Below are 18,072 nucleotides of genomic sequence, written 5' to 3'. Positions count from 1 at the left end.
TCAACAGAACCATGTCTTTCCTGTGCCAGGGGCCTTAGAGCTGGACACAGTACTCCAGGTGGGGTCTTGCCAGAGCGGAGTAGAGGGGCAGAATCACCTCCCTCAACCTGCTGGCCACACTTTAATGCAGCCCAGGATGTGGTTGGCCTTCTGGGCTGTGAGCTGTCACATTGTCCACCTTTTCATCCACTAGTGCCCCCAGGTCCTCCTTGGCATGGCTAATCTCAAGCCCTTCATCCTCAAGCCTGTATTGATATCAGGTGATACCCAGCCCAGGTGCAGGACCCTGCACTTGGCCTTGTAAAGCCTCATGGGCTGCCCAGGGAGGTGGTTGAGGCACCATCCCTGGAGGTGTTCAAAAGACGGGTTGATGTAGTGCTGGAGGTATGGTTTAGTGATGATGCTCCTTGTTTGTTGTGCGGGTGTCTATTTTTGTCAGTTAGGTTGACGGTTGGACAAGATGATCTTTAAGGTCCCTTCCAACCTAGAAGATTCTGTGATTCTATGAGGCTCATGTGGGCCCACTTCTTGAGCTTGACCAGGTCCCTCTGGATGGCACCCCATCCCTCAGTCATGTAAACTGCACCACTCAGCTTTGTGTCATCCTCAAATTTGCTGAGGGTCCACTCAATCCCACTATGTCATTGATGAAGATATTGAGCATTACTTGTGCCAGTAGGGGCCCCTGAGGGACACTACTCATTACTGATCTCCATCTGGACATAGAGCCATTGACTAGTACTCTCTGGATGCGACCATCCAAACACTTCCTCATCCACTGGCCAGTCCACCCATCAAATCCATATTTCTCCAATTTAGAGAGAAGGATGTGAGGGACCACGTCAAAGGCCTTGGAAACGTCTAGAGAGACTACATCCTTAGCTCTGCCCTTGTTCACTGATGTAGTAAACTGGAGTTGGTTAAAATTTTTGCATCTAAACAAATCTACTTGGGGGTGACACCTGCCTCAAATATTTGAGATCTGTTGGAATCTCAGTGAAGCTACTCTAAGAAAGTGAGACATTGGGTTAAATCTTTAAAATGTGCTCTGAGTCTTAACAGGCAGCCTTAATTTCAGTAGCGAGGGGATTTCTTTTCAGTGTATGTTCAACGAAGATTTCTGGGGTCAAACTTTTCATGCTTTAATGACACCAGCGGGCAAAAACCTGGTGGCCTAATTTCTCTTTTAGGCGTATATATTTGCCAAAAAAACAAAGAGTAAGGGAAATCCGCTTCTTTTTCAATTTATTTCTTCCTTCCCTCCTCCCCCTGAGTTTATTCCTAAATCAAGTCACAGATTAAGTGAGTTTTGTGTCTGGCGTCCTTTTATATCCATTTTAAACACGGACCCAGACCTCAGGCCTGATTTATGCATCAAGCGACGTCCTGGTGCTCTCAGACTCCGGGATGCTCACATAAATGTCTGAATGCTTCTGTATAAGTAAAGTGCTGGAAGAGTAAAGATGTCCCAGTGTCTTGGAAGAACCTGTTTGTCTTGGCAAGGTTTGGTTGGGTTTTTTTGCAGTTAGTGTGGAATTCAGCCTTTTGGTGAAGCAGCTGCCTCTGAAATACCTTTATTAATCTGAATGATAGTTATATCTGTATAGGTTTGTTGTGTATAGTGCTGCCTGTTTCTATTCTGTGTGCCCACCAGGTTTTGAGGACAGGGCAGGAGTCTTGGGGAGATGGGATGGTAGCCTGGCTTGCTTTCATTGGTTTTTGGCACCCTCCCTTGCAGGCAGGCTCTCCTGGGCAGTTGCTTCCTGTCCTGCTTGGCCATGGAGATGCTGGGAAATGGAGGTGCTGACGAGGGGCAGATGTGGAGAGGAATTCCTTTTATCCCACCTCCACTACTTTGTGCACAGATCTCCTTCTCCCTGCCCTTGCCTCTCCGCTTCCCCCATCACCCCAAAATCTCAGTCTATAACAAAACTAGCTTTTAATCCTTTGAGTAGCTTGGACTTTGCTGTGAGGCGTTCAAAGATAGAAGCTGAGGCACTGGAAAAAGAGCTGATTCTTTTATCTTGGTGTGTCTGGTATCATGCTCATATTCCCAGTTAAAAAGAGACCTTTGTTTCCCTGCTGGTGAGGAGGGCTTGGGAGTGTGGTGAGACTAGTAGTTTCTGATGTGTGTTCCTCTGATCCCATAGTGGCATATAGTTGGAGCTCAATTGCTGCTCAGTTGGTTTTTTTGAACTACATAATTTTCTTTAAATTGCACATTTTGTAAACTGACTTGAAGAGTTAATAACTGTTTTAATACTAACTTGTAGGAACATAGTCCGGGTTAAAAATAAAATTACAGCTGTTGGGACCAGACTGAGTTCAAGGTTTATTAGTATTAGTATTGTCTTCAGAAAAAAAATAAATATCTGTCCTTATTAGCAAGGTTTTGGGTTACAGGCCATTACCTGATTAGCAGGATCACAAGTGCAGCAAAACGAACTGCGTGTCAGCATTTACTTCCCAGCATTTCTTTGTGAGACTAAAACTAAAACGTAGAATTGTGGTTTTGTTCTTGGCTCTTCTTCACTGGCCCTCTGTGCAAACAAGCTCCCATCTGGCAAGGCAGGTAGCTAGCACCATCACTGTGAATCCAAGCTATGCAGTAACCGGATATAAGGAAAAGAGTTCTTGCTTAGACATGCAGTCCTAGATTTGACTACCTTGTTTTTAAGACAGATGTGAATATGCCCTAGGGGAGGAATAATGTGTTTGGTTGGTTTTTGTTTTTTTTTTCCTTGTATAGCCTAGTCCTTCAAAACTGAATCTCTAACTCGGTGGCTTTTCCCTTTCTCCCTTTCCAGTCCTTCCTCCGGTGCTGGTTCCAAGGCACAGCGAGTACAACCCTCAGCACAGCCTCCTGGCCCAATTCCGCAACCTGGGACAAAACGAGCCCCACATGCCGCACAACGCTACCTTCCCGGACTCCTTTCAGCAGCCCAACAGCCACCCCTTCCCCCACTCGCCCAACAGCAGCTATCCCAACTCTCCTGGAAGCAGCAGTAGCACCTACCCACATTCTCCAGCCAGCTCAGACCCGGGAAGTCCTTTCCAGATGCCAGGTATGGTCAACTTCAGTTCCTCTTCAGAAGGGACGTCACTGGTATCATGATTTTTTTTTGCTTAATAACAGCAAATTATCAGCTCACGCTTGTCAGGAAGTGTAAGGTAATAAAGACTATCGAATCATTTTGTCTGGTAATAACACTGAAGGTTTTAATATTGTGCCTCTCTCAAACACAGTTAAAACATTACAGTAAAACTCTTCTGGGGCAGTAGGAGGGGTTCAAAATGTTTTGTGGACCAGTTCAACAGTTTATCCCACAAAGCGTAGTATTTACTGCTCAAGGAGTATAACGCTACAGATCATCCTTGCTCAGGAAAGAGATCACCATAAATTCAGCACGAGGCTTTAGTTCTGCAGAAGAAGGATGTTTCTCAAGGGGATCGTGCTATTGCTACTTGATAAAATTTCTTCACATAATGATGTAATTGCAAGAAACAAATATACTTCAACTGAGAATCAGTACCTTAAGACCCTGAAAAGAAATCTTCAGGCTGTTTTACTTCCTAAAGTCAAAGAAGTACCAACCTTTCTTTATTGATTGATGTCTGTAGAAAGTTCTGTGAAGCTTTCTTTTTTATTTTTTGGTCTTTACATGCGGATGGATAAAAATACTGCAGAAGCAGTTTGTGACTCTTGACCCAAGTGATAAAAATACTGCAGAAGCAGTTTGTCACAGATTTCTTTATCTAAATGCTGGGAGAAGGACTCCATAGAAATGCTTACTGATGTTCTGTTTGCATGTTTTCTTCTGGGGCTGAGGGAGGGCAGGGTGTGTGTAAACAAAGCAGTAGGCTTCTGAAAATCTGTTTTCTATTACATGAAACTAACGTCCGTAGATTTCTGCTGCTAATAGTTGTTTCTCTTTAAAATTTTTGTGAAGTGAGTGAAGACTACTGAATTTGCAGAGGCGGGAGGGAAGGAAAGAGAGTTTGTATTGGCTTTTTTAAAAATTGTGAAAATTTGCTGCAAAACCAGCTGTCTTTCCTTCCTTTGGGGTTTGGTTGTGTTTTTTTCTTTTTTTTTTTGGTTGTTTTTAATATGATTGGTGTGGTTGGGGCTCTTCCAGCAGAGATAAAGGCTTCTCTAACAAGGTCTTCCTGAACACTGGTGTGTGGAAGTTCACTTGATCTTTGAGGGTCTGTTCTGTCCCTGTGCCCGTAAAGACGAGTCAGCAGCTGCAGTGAAGAAATTGAATCAGAGGAGAGGTCAAGATACTGATGTCCTTGATGCTTAGCTCTGGACAGTTGTCTGTCTTGCACTAATGAGGAAAGAGGCTGACTTTTGGGCAATAAAAGGAACAGCGAAGTTATCCAGAGTTCTTGGAAAATTTTCTAGCTACTGGCTCATTTGTTGCCTGTGGCCTTACAGTCTTGTTTCCCTGTCTGTGCATCATGTTTGCACATACAGGATCATTTAAGGCTTATAAAGTACAAGACTTAAACTGCTTTTAATGCAGCCCCATCGTAATCTCTGTCTTTCTCTGCTGCTCTCTCATTTGACTGAGAGTATCCAAGTAAGGGAATTAGCAAGGTACCTGCCTGTTTTGGATGGAAAGCTCTCAACGCAGTATCTCCTAAGCAATAAGCAGTTCAGAGATTTCATTAATATATCTTTCCTTAAAAATAAAAAAAAAAGGCAAAAATCCAACCCCCAAAAACCACCACCCCACAGAAGCCCAAACCTTACAAAGCAGTGGTGTGCTTCTCCTGCCTTTGGTTGATGCTAATTTGGTTTTCAGGGTTTGGGAAGCTCCTGTGATTATTTGCTGTGGTCGTTTGCAATCCGTGCTCTCAGTCACGGAAGTAAATGTGGGATGATCAGCAGCCGTGCTCACCAGAGACAGCACAGTGGTAATCTAATCTCAGCTTTTGCAGGGCAAGCTTGCAGGGACCAGGCAAGGATTTCTCTCTTGCGTGTACCTCCGTGCAGTTGATTTGGAGGAGAGTGTCCTCTGGTGTCTTGGGAAATGGGGACATTGGCAACTCCCTGCAGCTTCTAAGAAGCCATTTGGGAAGCTTTCCCAGAAGTGAAATAGGCAGCTGGAGGGCATTGTGAGTATTTGGCTGGGACACTTCAAACAGGAGTGAAAGCAGGGTGTCAGGGAGCACGGTCATTGTGCAGGGGCTACTTTGATGCTAGTGATCCAAGCCTGAACGGGGTGGTACAGTAAGAGACACTGACAGATACTATTCTTTAGAATTTGGGTTCCTGAACGCTTTCTGTTGTTTCAAATCTAGGGAAATAGAGCTAATACTCTGCAATGGCAATAATAAGGTTCTGGATATACCTGGGATGTTTGCCTACCTTGCTGATAGAATCACATAGGAAGCAGAAAAGTTCAAACAAAGTTTTCCTCTCCAGCTTTTGTTCATATTTACCATATTCGTTATCTACTTCTGGCCTGGTCCTGAGACCCCTTTGCTTCTTAATATCTATATGGTACCTTCAACCTGCAAAAAACGTGGGCTGCAAACTTAGCTGAGCTTTCTGTTGTGGCTTGATGGGGAGAAAGTGACTTGTTTTTGTTACAGTTGTGCTTAAGATGCACAGTAATTCTTTGCTTTCCTGACTCAAGGTCCATGATTGCTTTCTCAGATTTCTGGTGGGTGGAAGTTTATAGCTGAGTCAGGCTGGAAGCATTTCCAGGCTAAAGCTGTTTATGTGGGGTATGTATATGTACTTTAAAGAGAGGAAAGGACTCTTGTATCTCTACCTTTTCTATATTTAGCTGATACTCCCCCTCCTGCTTACCTGCCTCCGGAAGATCAGATGACACACGATACCTCCCAGCCAATGGATACCAACATGATGGCACCTGCGCTTCCCCCTGACATACACAGAGGAGGTAAGACCACTTTCTTCTGGTCTTCTGCTTTGCTTCTTAAGAGTAAAGAACTTTCAGAACTGCTGTGTAATCATTGAGTTTTAATTTTGGATCTGTATTGTCTACAGAAATCTTTAGCTGTGGAAAAGAAGAAAACCCACCCTGTAGTTTCTTTCTGTTGTTGTAAGGGATGACATAGTAAATCTGGAGATACAAAGCTATGATTACATTAATTTATTGGAACAATGCAGTTAATGCTATATAAAGCCACTGAATTGTGGATGACAGTAGATACTGTCAAGTATAGCTCTCCAAGCAAAGAGTTGATCAGAGGATGGATGCAAATACTGTCAGTTTTGTAAACACCCAAAGACGTTTTACATGGGCAGCTGGAATATCTGTGTTTTTTCCTGACACACTACATCTCATGAAATTGTCTTTTCTTACTATGTTTTTGTCCTGAATTCTAAACTTCAGTCCTTAAAGAGTATGCTCTGTTTTCAATAGTTTACACTTCTAGTCATAAGGGTGTTTGGGTTTGCTTTTTTTCTTTTGTTCCATCCCCCCTCCCCATTTTTGTGCCATCTTTGAGTCATGCAGTGGTTCAGAATTCAGAGCTGTCTGCCCGAGGTGTGGCATTGCTACAGACTTGAAAATCTGTATTTAAAAAAAAAAAAAAGCCCCAACCCTGTTGCTTTATGTAGTATGAGACAGACATCTTTTTACACATTGCTTTTTAAAGCCTTTGCGGCCAGCCGTGACTGCTGAGTAAAGGATTTAGTGCATTCATCACGTTGTGAGAAATAGCCCCTTTAGAGAACACATAAGCTTACACAGTTGTGGCCCATGCCAAGAAAGAGCAGCAAGCTGGATGCTGTGCCAGAATGATTATCAAGATCACAGGCATGTGAACAATATAACTGTTGTTTGATTTTTTAATTTATTTTTTTCACTTGTTTTGTTGCTAAGCTTAATGCCTGGTTTCAGGAAGTATATTTGCCCTCTTAAAACAATTTGGATAACTTTTGTGCTAACCTATTTACTCTCTGAGTGGAATGAGTTTTGCATGTGAGAAACCCCATCTGTAGCATTTCCACTTTTTTTTTTTTTAATATATGTTCTCTGTGTATAGTCCTTGCTGGCCCAAAGGACATTTATCAATGTTTGTGCCTAAGTGCAGACTTTAACGTGTTTGTCCCTCTCACAAAATACACGAATACTGTAGAATTCTTCTATTACATGAGAATTGATGAAAAGGATTTACATTTTTCTTCTTGCTTTTTAACATTTAACCATTTCAAATAAAAATTGTGTCTATTAGAATTTTTCTCTCCCAGTAGTTTAGTACAATGGATTTTTATCTTTGTCCCTTCATTTAAAAAAGAAAAAATATACCTTGCTTCTGTGTGCTTTCATGTGTTTGTTATTTGTATATGTATGCTGTAATTGCACTACTTCTACAACCTGCAGCAGATGTTGGTTTTTTTTAAAGAAGAGTTTTTACTGTGAACTTAACTGCAGCATTTTTGTTGCAAACTTTTTAGGAGTGCGTTCTTCATGGTGATTTGTTAGTCTTAAGAGATTTGATTTAACAAGCTGCATCCTGTCAATGAAGTTGGGTAATTTCCATTGTTGGCCCATGCTGGGAATAGAGAGACTAAACGCACCTGCTCTGCATGACTTAAAGCAAATGTAAGGAAGTTAGTATGAAATCTGTGTGAGAGAGATATGATTCATTCTGTAAGAATGGCCAGCTGGCAAGATTTCTTCCTGACTTTGAGAACTGGGGCAAAGCTGCAGCTTTGATAATTGCTGGCATCTTCATGGGTATTAAGTGTAGTAACTTCTTACTAGTAATTAATGACTGATTTTTATTATTTTTATTGTTTTGTTTTTTACAGTGACGTGAAACGATAGAAAATGGTAGGGTGTCAGGAATGATCAGCTCCTTTTTACCACTATTTTAAAAAGCCAAGTTACTGGTCAGCAGTAGACACTACACTCAGAAGTTTTGCACAGAGATGTAGGATGTGTTATCCTGCTTTTGATTATTTGCCATCTTTTGTATCTGCTGTGTACTGCTAGTTTGAGGGGGACGTTTGTTTTTTTTGTTTTGCATGCATTGGAAAACTCATACCTTTGGGAAAACACGAACACTGGTCTTAGTTGGCTGATTTCAGTAAAGACTTGGGGCTGGGAGAAGGAAACTTCTGGCCAGGGAAACAAATTTTCCCATAATACCAGTCTTGATTTTCATTTTATCACTTTGACCTGTAGTTGGACCTTTTATCGACAAAGTTGGTAGTTTAGCAGCAAGTCCAACTGTGCTAGGCTTAGCAGTGAGATGGTCTCCTTCACTGAAAAGAAACCACAGAAAGCCACCGCGTCCCTTGAAAGAATGTCCTCTGGGTGGAGATATCTGAAGAAGCCCACGCTGTTGTTGGACACCCACTGGAAAGTAAAGACCTTTGCTGTCATGTGGAGAAACTGTTCCCTGTGGATGGTCACAAGTGTTATCTCAAGACTTCCATGTGTGTCTAGAGCTTGATGGGTAGAAATGGTGAACCAGAAGTTCCCTGTCAGCATTCTGCACGATTCCCAGCTTCAGTCAGGAGCTGCTGAGGAGGAGCTTCTTGTCACCAGACTCTGGAAAACCACGTTCTGGAAAATCCTTGCTCTTACTCAACAAATAACTCTTTTGACGATGAACAGTTGCAGATTTTGCATTTGGTAGCACTTAATGAATGAAAGGTTCTCATTAAATAATATCTTCTTCCATTTCATCTGCTCTTCAGCCCAGCATAATTGTTAGGATCCTGCACGTTATGCCCTTGTGCAGCCTCTGATCCCAAGCAGTGTCTATTCATATTGAAGATTGTGCTTCATGTGTGTTCCGTGGACATGTGTCTGTCTCTCTTAGTTTTTGAAGCCTCTTACCCTTCCCTCAAGAAGCCCAGGAGAAAGCTTTGTGCGTGCCCCGAGTACTGTGAGATTGATCTGCTGACGTGTATTTAAGCTACCTTGCTATACGTCCTGGTACTCAAAGTTACAAATGGTCTTTGGTGTGTGATGCTATTTCTCCCTGTGACTATAAAACTTCGCAGTAAGCACGGAATGGACTTATAATTTGGTAGCTGAGTAAAAATGAACTGAAGTAGAAGGTCATTTACTAAATTGGAAAGAAAGCTGAGCTGTGCGATGACGGTGTTTCTCTGCTGTCTGTGGCCACACCATAGGATTTTGTAGAAGCCTGGGAGCTTCCTGCCCTTTTCTGTTGATATCTAGTGGCAACCTTTGTCTCTTGTGAGTCTTGTGCAGGTAAACTTGAGGTAGAATTACTCTGTTGTATGTCTGTGGCTATGAAAAGTTCCAAAATAGCTGAAGGTAGAAGAGCCTTCATTTAGCTGCAATTGCTTATCCAGCTCATCTTTCAGTGATCTTCAGCCGAAATCTACAAGTTTATGAATCTTTACATCTGAGTCTGTATTTCCTCACCATTAGATTGTAACGTTTCCATTGTTGCTCCACAGATGTTCAGGCAGTTGCTTATGAAGAGCCGAAGCACTGGTGCTCCATTGTCTACTATGAGCTGAATAATCGTGTCGGGGAGGCATTCCACGCTTCTTCCACCAGCATCCTGGTGGATGGCTTCACTGATCCTTCAAACAACAAGAACAGATTTTGCCTGGGGCTGCTCTCGAACGTTAACCGCAACTCTACCATTGAGAACACCAGGCGACATATTGGCAAAGGTGAGTTTTGGATCTTTGCATCCATTTTTTTAGGGTTTTGGGGGTAGGGAGGGAAGGGGTGTTTCCCATAGATACGACAACCTGGGCCACTTGCCTCAAGAGGTCTTACAAGCAAAGTATTGTTCTTACCTGGTGTGTAATTACAGGAAGGTTTTACCCTTAATCAATTTTTAATTGTCCGAAGCCTATCATAATCTTAATTAGAATGAGAGTTTAAGGCAGTTTGTCTAATGAAGTGCCTTGATTTATCTTGATTGTTGGTGTATATGGAAATCAGAATTACAGGTTTTGGCACCATATCTTTAGTTAGCCTTATTTCCAACATAAATTAGCTATCCTAACATGTATTTAGAGAGACAACCTGCTAAAACAGTTTTTCCAAATTCATTTTTCACAGGCTGGTGATTCTTTCAGTGCTAATTTTGTGCTTCTCTTCTATGGCTGTGACAATGTCCTGCAAAAGGGAAAAGCTTCTGGTTTTTGTCTGACTTCCTAGAGCCCTCTTGTTCTGGGAACTCAACCTATAATGCTAATCACAGGCAAAACTGACATTGCCCCCTGCAATGGGACATTCCTGCCAGACAATTTTTTTAGGTGTTTACATTATTAATAAACTCTAAATTTTCTGAGAAAATTGTGGGTTCAGATTATGTATGTTGCAAGTGCAGATTAATAAAGTTCCTTCCTCCTCCTTAAAGGAGGAAGGAATTGAAACTGAAGAGAACTATCAGCTCTTGAAGTCTGAGCCCTCGGTCTGGAGAGGTTTTCTCTGCGTGAGGAATTGTGCAGCTCTCAGCAGTACACCACACCTGTGCTGTGCCACTCAAGTCCTAATACTTCTTCCTTCTTTTTCTCCGCATCCGTCTTACCAAGTATCAGGATATTTATTTAACACCTCATTCATTTTCCTGCTAAGAGTAACCCAGCTGCAAGCAGGGTTCTGCTGAAGCACTTAACTGCATGTGTACCGAAGCAGAGCGTGGAATAGACAAGGATGCTGTTGATTAAGTAAACGTGTACAACTAATGATGGTGTAGAACTGTTAGTCTTCAGGGAAGGTGGAGTAAATTCTGAACTTGAAGGCATAGCCATAAACATTTTCACAGATCAGGTACTACTCACACAGGTACGTGCATACACAGCAGCAAAATCTTACATGAGAGAGCACAGTCAAAGCTTTCTGACTAGACTTCAGTTTAGCTTTTAAATTCTGTGTGTTTGCTTCTCTGACCTGTGACACGGTGGGAGGTGAAAGGTTTAAGCAGCAAATAATCCATTTTTAAACACAAAAAGCCAATTTCCTTGCTTTCATAAAGCCTTTGGAATTGAGTGGAACTGACAGCAAATCTCTACCAAGGTGCCCTGTATGGCACTCTTCTGGGGCTTGCTGCTATCAGTGGCAGGTGAGGGAGCAAGCAGCAGAAGGAAAGAAGACTGTAAAATTGGAGTGTACCCTCATTTGACAGATGTATATGAGGAATATAGAATCACAGAATCATTTATTTTGGAAAAGGCCCTTAGGAACATCGAGTCCAGCTGTAAAGCTAACACTGCCAAGTCCACCACTTAACCACGTCCGTAAGTGCCACATCTACCCATCTTTTAAATACCTCCAGGGATGGTGCCTCAACCACTTCCCTGGGCAGCCTGTTCCAACGCTTGGTAACCCTTTCAACAAAGGATTTTTTCCTAATACCTAATCTAAACCTCCTCTGACATAACTTGAGGCTATATAAGGGCCATTTTCTTTTTCCAGCTCTCTGGAATTAAAGCGAGCTGAAAAAACTCACGCTACCCAAAATAGCATTCAGGACTTTTCCAGAGAATCTAGCTTGAGACTGCTTTAGTATCTACAAACGATGCAGTAGGTTTCTGTTTTCTCCTCTTGCATTCCCAATTACTATTCTACATAATTATGACGAGAAAGAAGTTCAAGTGGTCAAGCCATCCAACGTACTGCATCAAAACTACTGCAGTACTTGCTGGTTTATTGTTGTTGAATATACAATGTGTTAAAATGCAGGCATTACTAATTTGCTTTACACATCCTCCTTTCAAATCGCCTTCTGATGAAAAAGAAAAGTAAAAATCAAGTTTGAAGGCAGACAGCCAATGGTCTGATACACAACTAATGTTTATCTCTTTGAGCAGAAACATATGTCTGTGGAGAGAGAGCATGGAAAACAGCTACACAGTGTGAATTCATCTAACCACCTTATGTCAACCTCCTCCTTCTAGGTGTTCATCTCTATTACGTGGGTGGGGAAGTGTACGCTGAGTGTCTTAGCGACAGCAGTATTTTTGTGCAAAGTCGGAACTGCAACTACCATCATGGTTTCCACCCCACCACGGTCTGCAAAATTCCCAGTGGCTGCAGTTTGAAAATTTTCAACAATCAAGAGTTTGCTCAGCTTTTGGCTCAGTCAGTGAACCATGGCTTTGAGACGGTCTATGAGCTAACTAAGATGTGCACTCTCCGTATGAGTTTTGTAAAGGTATGTGAACATTTTCTTGAGATTATTTTGCAAGCAAAATAAATTACTTTTACTTAATGTGGTGATTTTGAATGGTCCAGTGCCTCCCTCCATCGACCTGTTGTCTTTGTGGATGATGTGCATCTGATGCACATACTTTGAAAGCTTGAGGTGACCTGCAGAAGTCTGTAGCCACTTGTGAAGCGTTTCTATCATGTCTGTTAACTATTCTAATTTCATTGAATTGCCTCTTGTAAAGTTTCAGTGCTTCAGTTGATTTTTGTATTTAATGTATGTATAGATAATCTATAGAATCATAGAAACCTAGAATCATAGAATGGTTAGAGTTGGAAGGGACCTTAAAGATCATCAAGTTCCAACCCCCCTGCCCTGGGCAGGGACACCTCCCACCAGACCAGGTTGCTCCAAGCCCCTTCCAGCCTGGCCTTGAACACCTCCAGGGATGGGGCAGCCACAGCTTCTCTGGGCAACCTGTTCCAGTGCCTCACCACCCTCATAGTAAAAAATTTCTTCCTGATGTCTAATCTAAATCTCTTCTCTTCCAATTTAAAACCGTTGCCCCTTGTCCTCTCACTACACTTCCTGACAAAGAGTCCCTCTCCAGCTCTTCTGTAGCTCCCTTCAGGTATTGATAGGCTGTTATAAGGTCTCCCTGGAGCCTCCTCTTCTCCAGGCTGAACAACCCCAGCTGTCTCAGTCTGTCTTCATAGGAGAGGTGCTCCATCCCTCTGATCATCCTCGTGGCCCTCCGCTGGACCCGTTCCAACAGGTCCATGTCCTTTAATAGACATAGACAATAGTAGAATTATTGCATAAGTACTCTGGAACTATGGGGCTTGTCTTTTTAATTTTGTGGGGTATGGCAACTTACAGTGCAAGTAAGTTTTGAGAAGAATTAAGTCATGAATTATTTGGCCTAAAAGTGGAAAAGCCACCAATTAATTATGCAGCATCAGCTTTTGCTCCTTCTTTTGTCCATTGTTATGGTTTGTGCTATCTGTGAGAGGCCCAGCTGAACTTCATGCTTCTTTTCCTGGGTGTGGTATTTTTGGAGAGTTGAGCTGGGCCTGCAGTGTAAGTCATTGATAGCAGTTGTGGGAGTGTAGATAGCTTAATCCTCTAAATCTGTCTTGACCAGCAACTCCCAAATTAGGAGCTGCAGTAGTTATTTAGAATAATACACATACCTTTCTATTCCAGGGGGTCATGCAAGGTCAAGATTTGTGATGTGGCTGCGAGTGTCAACATGTGTCCTGACATAAAACGGCTGGTCACATGTATGAGAGTAGTCAAATGAGAATGGTAATATGCTGAAGGGCTCTTCTTGATAGGAGGGTACAAACTTTGAGATGTGTCAGGACAGGGCTTTCTAAAATGGAATAGGTTGTTTATAGCTCTGCATTCTGGAGGGCTGTATGTGAACAGTTGCACGGGACCTCCTGCCTATTGGATATTGCCCTGCACAGCGTTTAGAGCTGCTGCCACCTGTGTTGGGATTAACATAGAGGGGTTGATAGGGGTTATACGTAATGTAGAGCAGAGCAAAATGTACCTGCAGCCATTTTTAGCCTTGTCTCCAGACCTGCCCCCAAAACGGGTCACTTCCAAAATTATTTCAAATGCTGTTTAAATATCCACTTGGATCTTTGGTAATTACTGTAACTGAATGGGGTAGGAGCTGAAACAAAACCCGTCTTGTCTTAACTTGAGAAATAGCCTGCTAGGAAATGACCATGCCCTCTTTCTTCAAAGGGGAAAGTTTCTGACTTATTGCTCGTTTTATCGTATCTTGTGAATGATGCTTTGGTTCTTGTCAGACAGATGCCTCACCCCCACTTCCATAATGTTAGTCTGTGACCTCATTTTTTAATTTGTTGATCTGTTTGGCAGCATTTCCCCCTCAATTTGTTCTATTTTCGGTCTTGGCAGAGAAGACTTGATTATCCCCCTCTTCAGAGGTTTTATTGGGACATTGTGCAACTGGCAGTGAAGCATGGGGAAATTTTGTGCTGCCACAGGTTAAGTCTTTAAGAATTTAAAGACTTCTGTTCCAAGAGATCTCAAAATGGCATTTCCTCCAAATGTAGGGGTTTTTTTGTTTGTTTGTTGAAATGCGATAATAGTTGGTGTATCAAGGGTGTTATTCTACTCTGTTGGTAACGACTGTTGAAAGCTAGAGTATTTTGGTAAGAAGGAAGATTATTGAAGTATGCTTTTCACATACCTGGTATTATAAAATAAAGTGATTTTTTTTTTTTCTTTCCCTACTTATGATTCTTTTTCCAGGGTTGGGGAGCTGAGTATCATCGCCAAGATGTAACGAGCACTCCATGCTGGATAGAGATACATCTTCATGGTCCCCTTCAGTGGCTGGATAAAGTACTTACTCAAATGGGCTCTCCTCATAATCCTATTTCTTCAGTGTCTTAAAAGGTCCTGCATTTTGGAAACAATTGAGCCTTGCATGTACTTGAAGGACGTATGAGTCAGACACACACATTTTTTTAAAAAAATTTTTTTCCCCTGAACTGGCAACAGCTGAATAAGAGCCATGGAAATACTTGACTTCTGTGACCAACTGTTGGATTCAGAAAAAAAAAAAAAAATCCCTTTGACATACTGTCGGTATCAAGAATTTTAGTTTACATTGTAATGTACTCTTGCAAAGTTGATTTGCAGGGCTCAGTGCGACGGGGACGACCGAGCCAAAACCACAGTCTGTCAGACCAAGTTCCTGAAGGATCTTCCTGTAGCTGGCACTCTGAGGTTCTCTTTCTTCCTTATATTCAGAACTCACTGGTTTTCCCTTCATCTTCTGGGGCTAAGAGCTGATGTTGGTGAAGTCTGCTTTTTGCAGGCTGTCCGCAGTACATTTTCAAACCATTTGTCTAAGTTGATGGTTACTGTTCTCTTGAAAAGAAAGAAAGAAAAAAAAAAAAAGAAGTCATAAAGTTTAATCTCAATAACTGTGTAATAATCTTTGAAATTGTGTCCTGACCATACTGCTGTAAGAATGTTAGGTATGTTTTTTTTGCTAAATGTATGTACGGTGTATTTGAAAGTTTAGAAATTAATTAGATCTAGACCATAAAGGAATTAGGAATATTTGAATGGGGGGGAGGTGGGAGTGGGAAGGGAAAATGACAACTGAATTGTAGAATATATTGTAAACATAGCTTGTTAGTTTAAACTGAAGTCTGAGTTTTGCTGTGCATTTCATTTTTATAGTGGCTTCATCTTGTTAATTCTGACTATTTTTGCCTCTTCGTTTTCCCCCAAAACAATTGCGCAGCTGGTTAATTCTTTTACCCATGAAGAGGACAAAACGATTAATTCCTGCAGTTTGAAGGCTGCAGGTCTGTGTATTTCAAGACAAAATTGTACAGAGTGCTCTTCAAGTATGGAGTAGTTTTATACAGTTTATGTAACAGAAGTAGGCTTTTAATTTTGTAAGAGAATTCTGTTTTGCCAAACCTAGTAACTGTTAATTGTTTGGAGGACTTCAAAATCCCTGTGTGGGTCTATTTCAAACTTTAAAAAATATATATTTTTAATTTTTACTTTTTTTTTTACTGCTTGGTTTATTTTCTTCTCTTTGATCTTTTATATTCACGTAAGCTGTAGTACTTTACCTTTATTCCAAAACTAGCGGGTCCTCTTTACTGGAAGTTTTGAATAAAACCTGTTGTTACTGCTTACATTTGATTAAAACCTTGTCTTGTCTGCTTCTTAGTAGGCTCTTAACAAACCAGATAAAGATACGATCTCGGAGGAGGAACAACTAGAAATGAAGACATGCCGAGCTTAGACAGTTATGATTAGTTCAGGTTAGTAACCCTACTAAACTCAGTATATGACATAAACGAGGACTCTGGAGAGAAAGATTAGGCAAGATTAGAATGGATGCAGTAACACTGAAGTATCCTAGCCACTTTGTTAAATTTCTGTGAGATTTCAACATACAGTATCTGTACGAGAAGAGATTTTGCTGAGGTTCTCGCTTGCTCCTTGCCATGGCTGTGGTGAAGACCCTAGATGCTCCTTTCCCCACATCTCTGCCTTTCCTCTGGGGAGAGGTGAGGAAAAGACTGTCCCTTTGCAGCTGCAAAGTGTCTGTCAGGTGCTGGGATGATGGAGTTTGAGAGGCTTGGGGCTGACTGGAGATCCTGTGCCTGGCTATAATGGACCATGCAGGGCAAACAGGAGCATGAGGGAAAGCTAAGCAAGGGAGATGAATGTGTGTTCAGCCAAATGTATGCATGTGTGGGTCACTGTAATAAGTAATAGTGCTTTTCTGGAGAGTTAGTCAATCCCTTTTTTTTTTCCTTTCTTTTTTTTTAAAGTTAATTCCATTGTTTTGTTCAATATATAATTTTAAAACTAACCCTTCTCCCCCTCCTAAGATGAAAAAAAATCCATAATGCTCAGGTTCCCTATTTAAGAGAACTTGGTTAGTCACGTTTTTATATTTGTAAGTTCTAAAAACAGATTCTTTTCTTTTTTTTTTAAATTCCATGTTATGGGTATTTTTCATAAAGAAGCAGTCATAGCACAAATGCAAGTCTTAAAAACAAATAAAATTTAAAGATGACCAAGAAGAGAAAGAATGCTGTTTGCTGTTCAGTCACTGTCTCTGTTTTTTCCATCTTCAGTCCCTGCTACATTAACTCCCAGCTGTTCCCAACCAGTTTCCTTCCTTCTGTTGGAATACAGCACTGAGGCAGGGATTCTTTTTTATATTTTTTTTTTATCAGTGCTGTAACCATCCATCATGTGAGTCTTAAGTGTGTTTCTATTTGGATGTTTTCATATTTGGATGATCCTGTGCAAGTTCTGGTAAATTTTGGAACAGCTTTGGGGTAAGAAAAGACAGTTTTATGTTGTGACTGCTTGTGAATGTTAGTGCCTCATGTTTTTTGGGCTGTAATGCCTCTCTGTTTATCCTAAACGGGTTAAAATCAGAAAATACTGCAGTGTCTCAGAAACCTTCAGTGGTAATACTTCTGAGGGTCCCAGTTTTTTTAAGTTGCTTCTGTTATGAATTTTTCTATGCTGTTCATACTGTTTAAGTCAATAATGTTTTCTTTATCTATTATCCAGCTTTTTGTTTGTGGTGAGGAGACATTAGGCGTAAGGAAAAGTGCACCTTCATGTGATTGCACAGAGTATCCCAGCTGCACTTAATTAAATAAGCTGAGTGGATTGGGCTAACACCTGAGACTAATAGCCAGAAAATAGGAGGTAGGACAGAAGTCACTTTGGATGAGGCAACAGCTAGCCTGAGGCTCTTGTGAAGATTTTTGGAGAAGTTTTTCTACTTACTTGCCCCACTTCAAGTAGTTGGAATCAGAAAGCTGGAAAAGGCGAAGGACAAAACAGAAGGAAAAGAGAATTATGAGAAGGAAACAGAGAATTATGAGAGCTAGAAACTTGGAAAGAGCCTGCGGTGTCAACTCTATAACCAGGTGAGTCCCTGCTGCCTCTTTATTTCTCCTGGGTCTAGTCTTCTGAACAACAAGAGTTAAACACAGAAGGCACTACTTAAAGGTGAAAAGCCAAGAAGGTCCCGGTTAGGAGAAACCAAAAGGTATGGGTAACTGTTTCAGAAAAAGAGTTGAGGAAGAGCAGTGAATGGTAGATTTGGAGGCAAATGCTTCCATGGAGCTGAGTGTGTTTTGAAACCTGTGCTTTGGCTTTTATGTACTGGAAAGAAAATAATTATCCCCAGGTGAAGTAGACTTTTTAACCATTTAAAAGTCTCCGGTGAACCTTTAAAAGACTTGATGAAAGCTAAGTCACGGTTACTTGTGTAGGTTTAGGAAGGGATGGAGAGAAATAATTCATGTTTTAACGTGCCCTATATCAAAGAATCATGGACCTGATCTTCTAATGCTCACTATCCTGGTATTGCTATCTGGTTTGATAAAGCCA

General features: G+C 41.4%; 1 protein-coding gene across 5 annotated transcripts in view; it reads left to right on the top strand.

The window, feature by feature from the left end:
• The window catches only part of SMAD1 (SMAD family member 1), a 54,408-nt gene extending 38,556 nt beyond the window's left edge, over positions 1-15,852 (top strand). For all 5 annotated transcript variants that reach the window (XM_014950081.1, XM_014950080.1, XM_014950079.1 and 2 more), the window contains exons 3-7: positions 2,808-3,065; positions 5,799-5,915; positions 9,425-9,646; positions 11,885-12,141; positions 14,428-15,852. In XM_014950081.1, the coding sequence (XP_014805567.1) occupies positions 2,808-3,065; positions 5,799-5,915; positions 9,425-9,646; positions 11,885-12,141; positions 14,428-14,571 (998 nt within the window). In that variant the 3' untranslated portion in view covers positions 14,572-15,852. The remainder of the gene's footprint in view (positions 1-2,807; positions 3,066-5,798; positions 5,916-9,424; positions 9,647-11,884; positions 12,142-14,427) is intronic.
• Positions 15,853-18,072: the final 2,220 nt, after the last annotated feature.

This window comes from Calidris pugnax, unplaced genomic scaffold (genome assembly GCF_001431845.1).
Source record: "Calidris pugnax isolate Ruff unplaced genomic scaffold, ASM143184v1 scaffold42, whole genome shotgun sequence".
NCBI lineage: Eukaryota > Metazoa > Chordata > Aves > Charadriiformes > Scolopacidae > Calidris > Calidris pugnax.
Note: the sequence above shows the minus strand (reverse complement) of the source record. Positions and strands in the feature narration are given on the sequence as shown.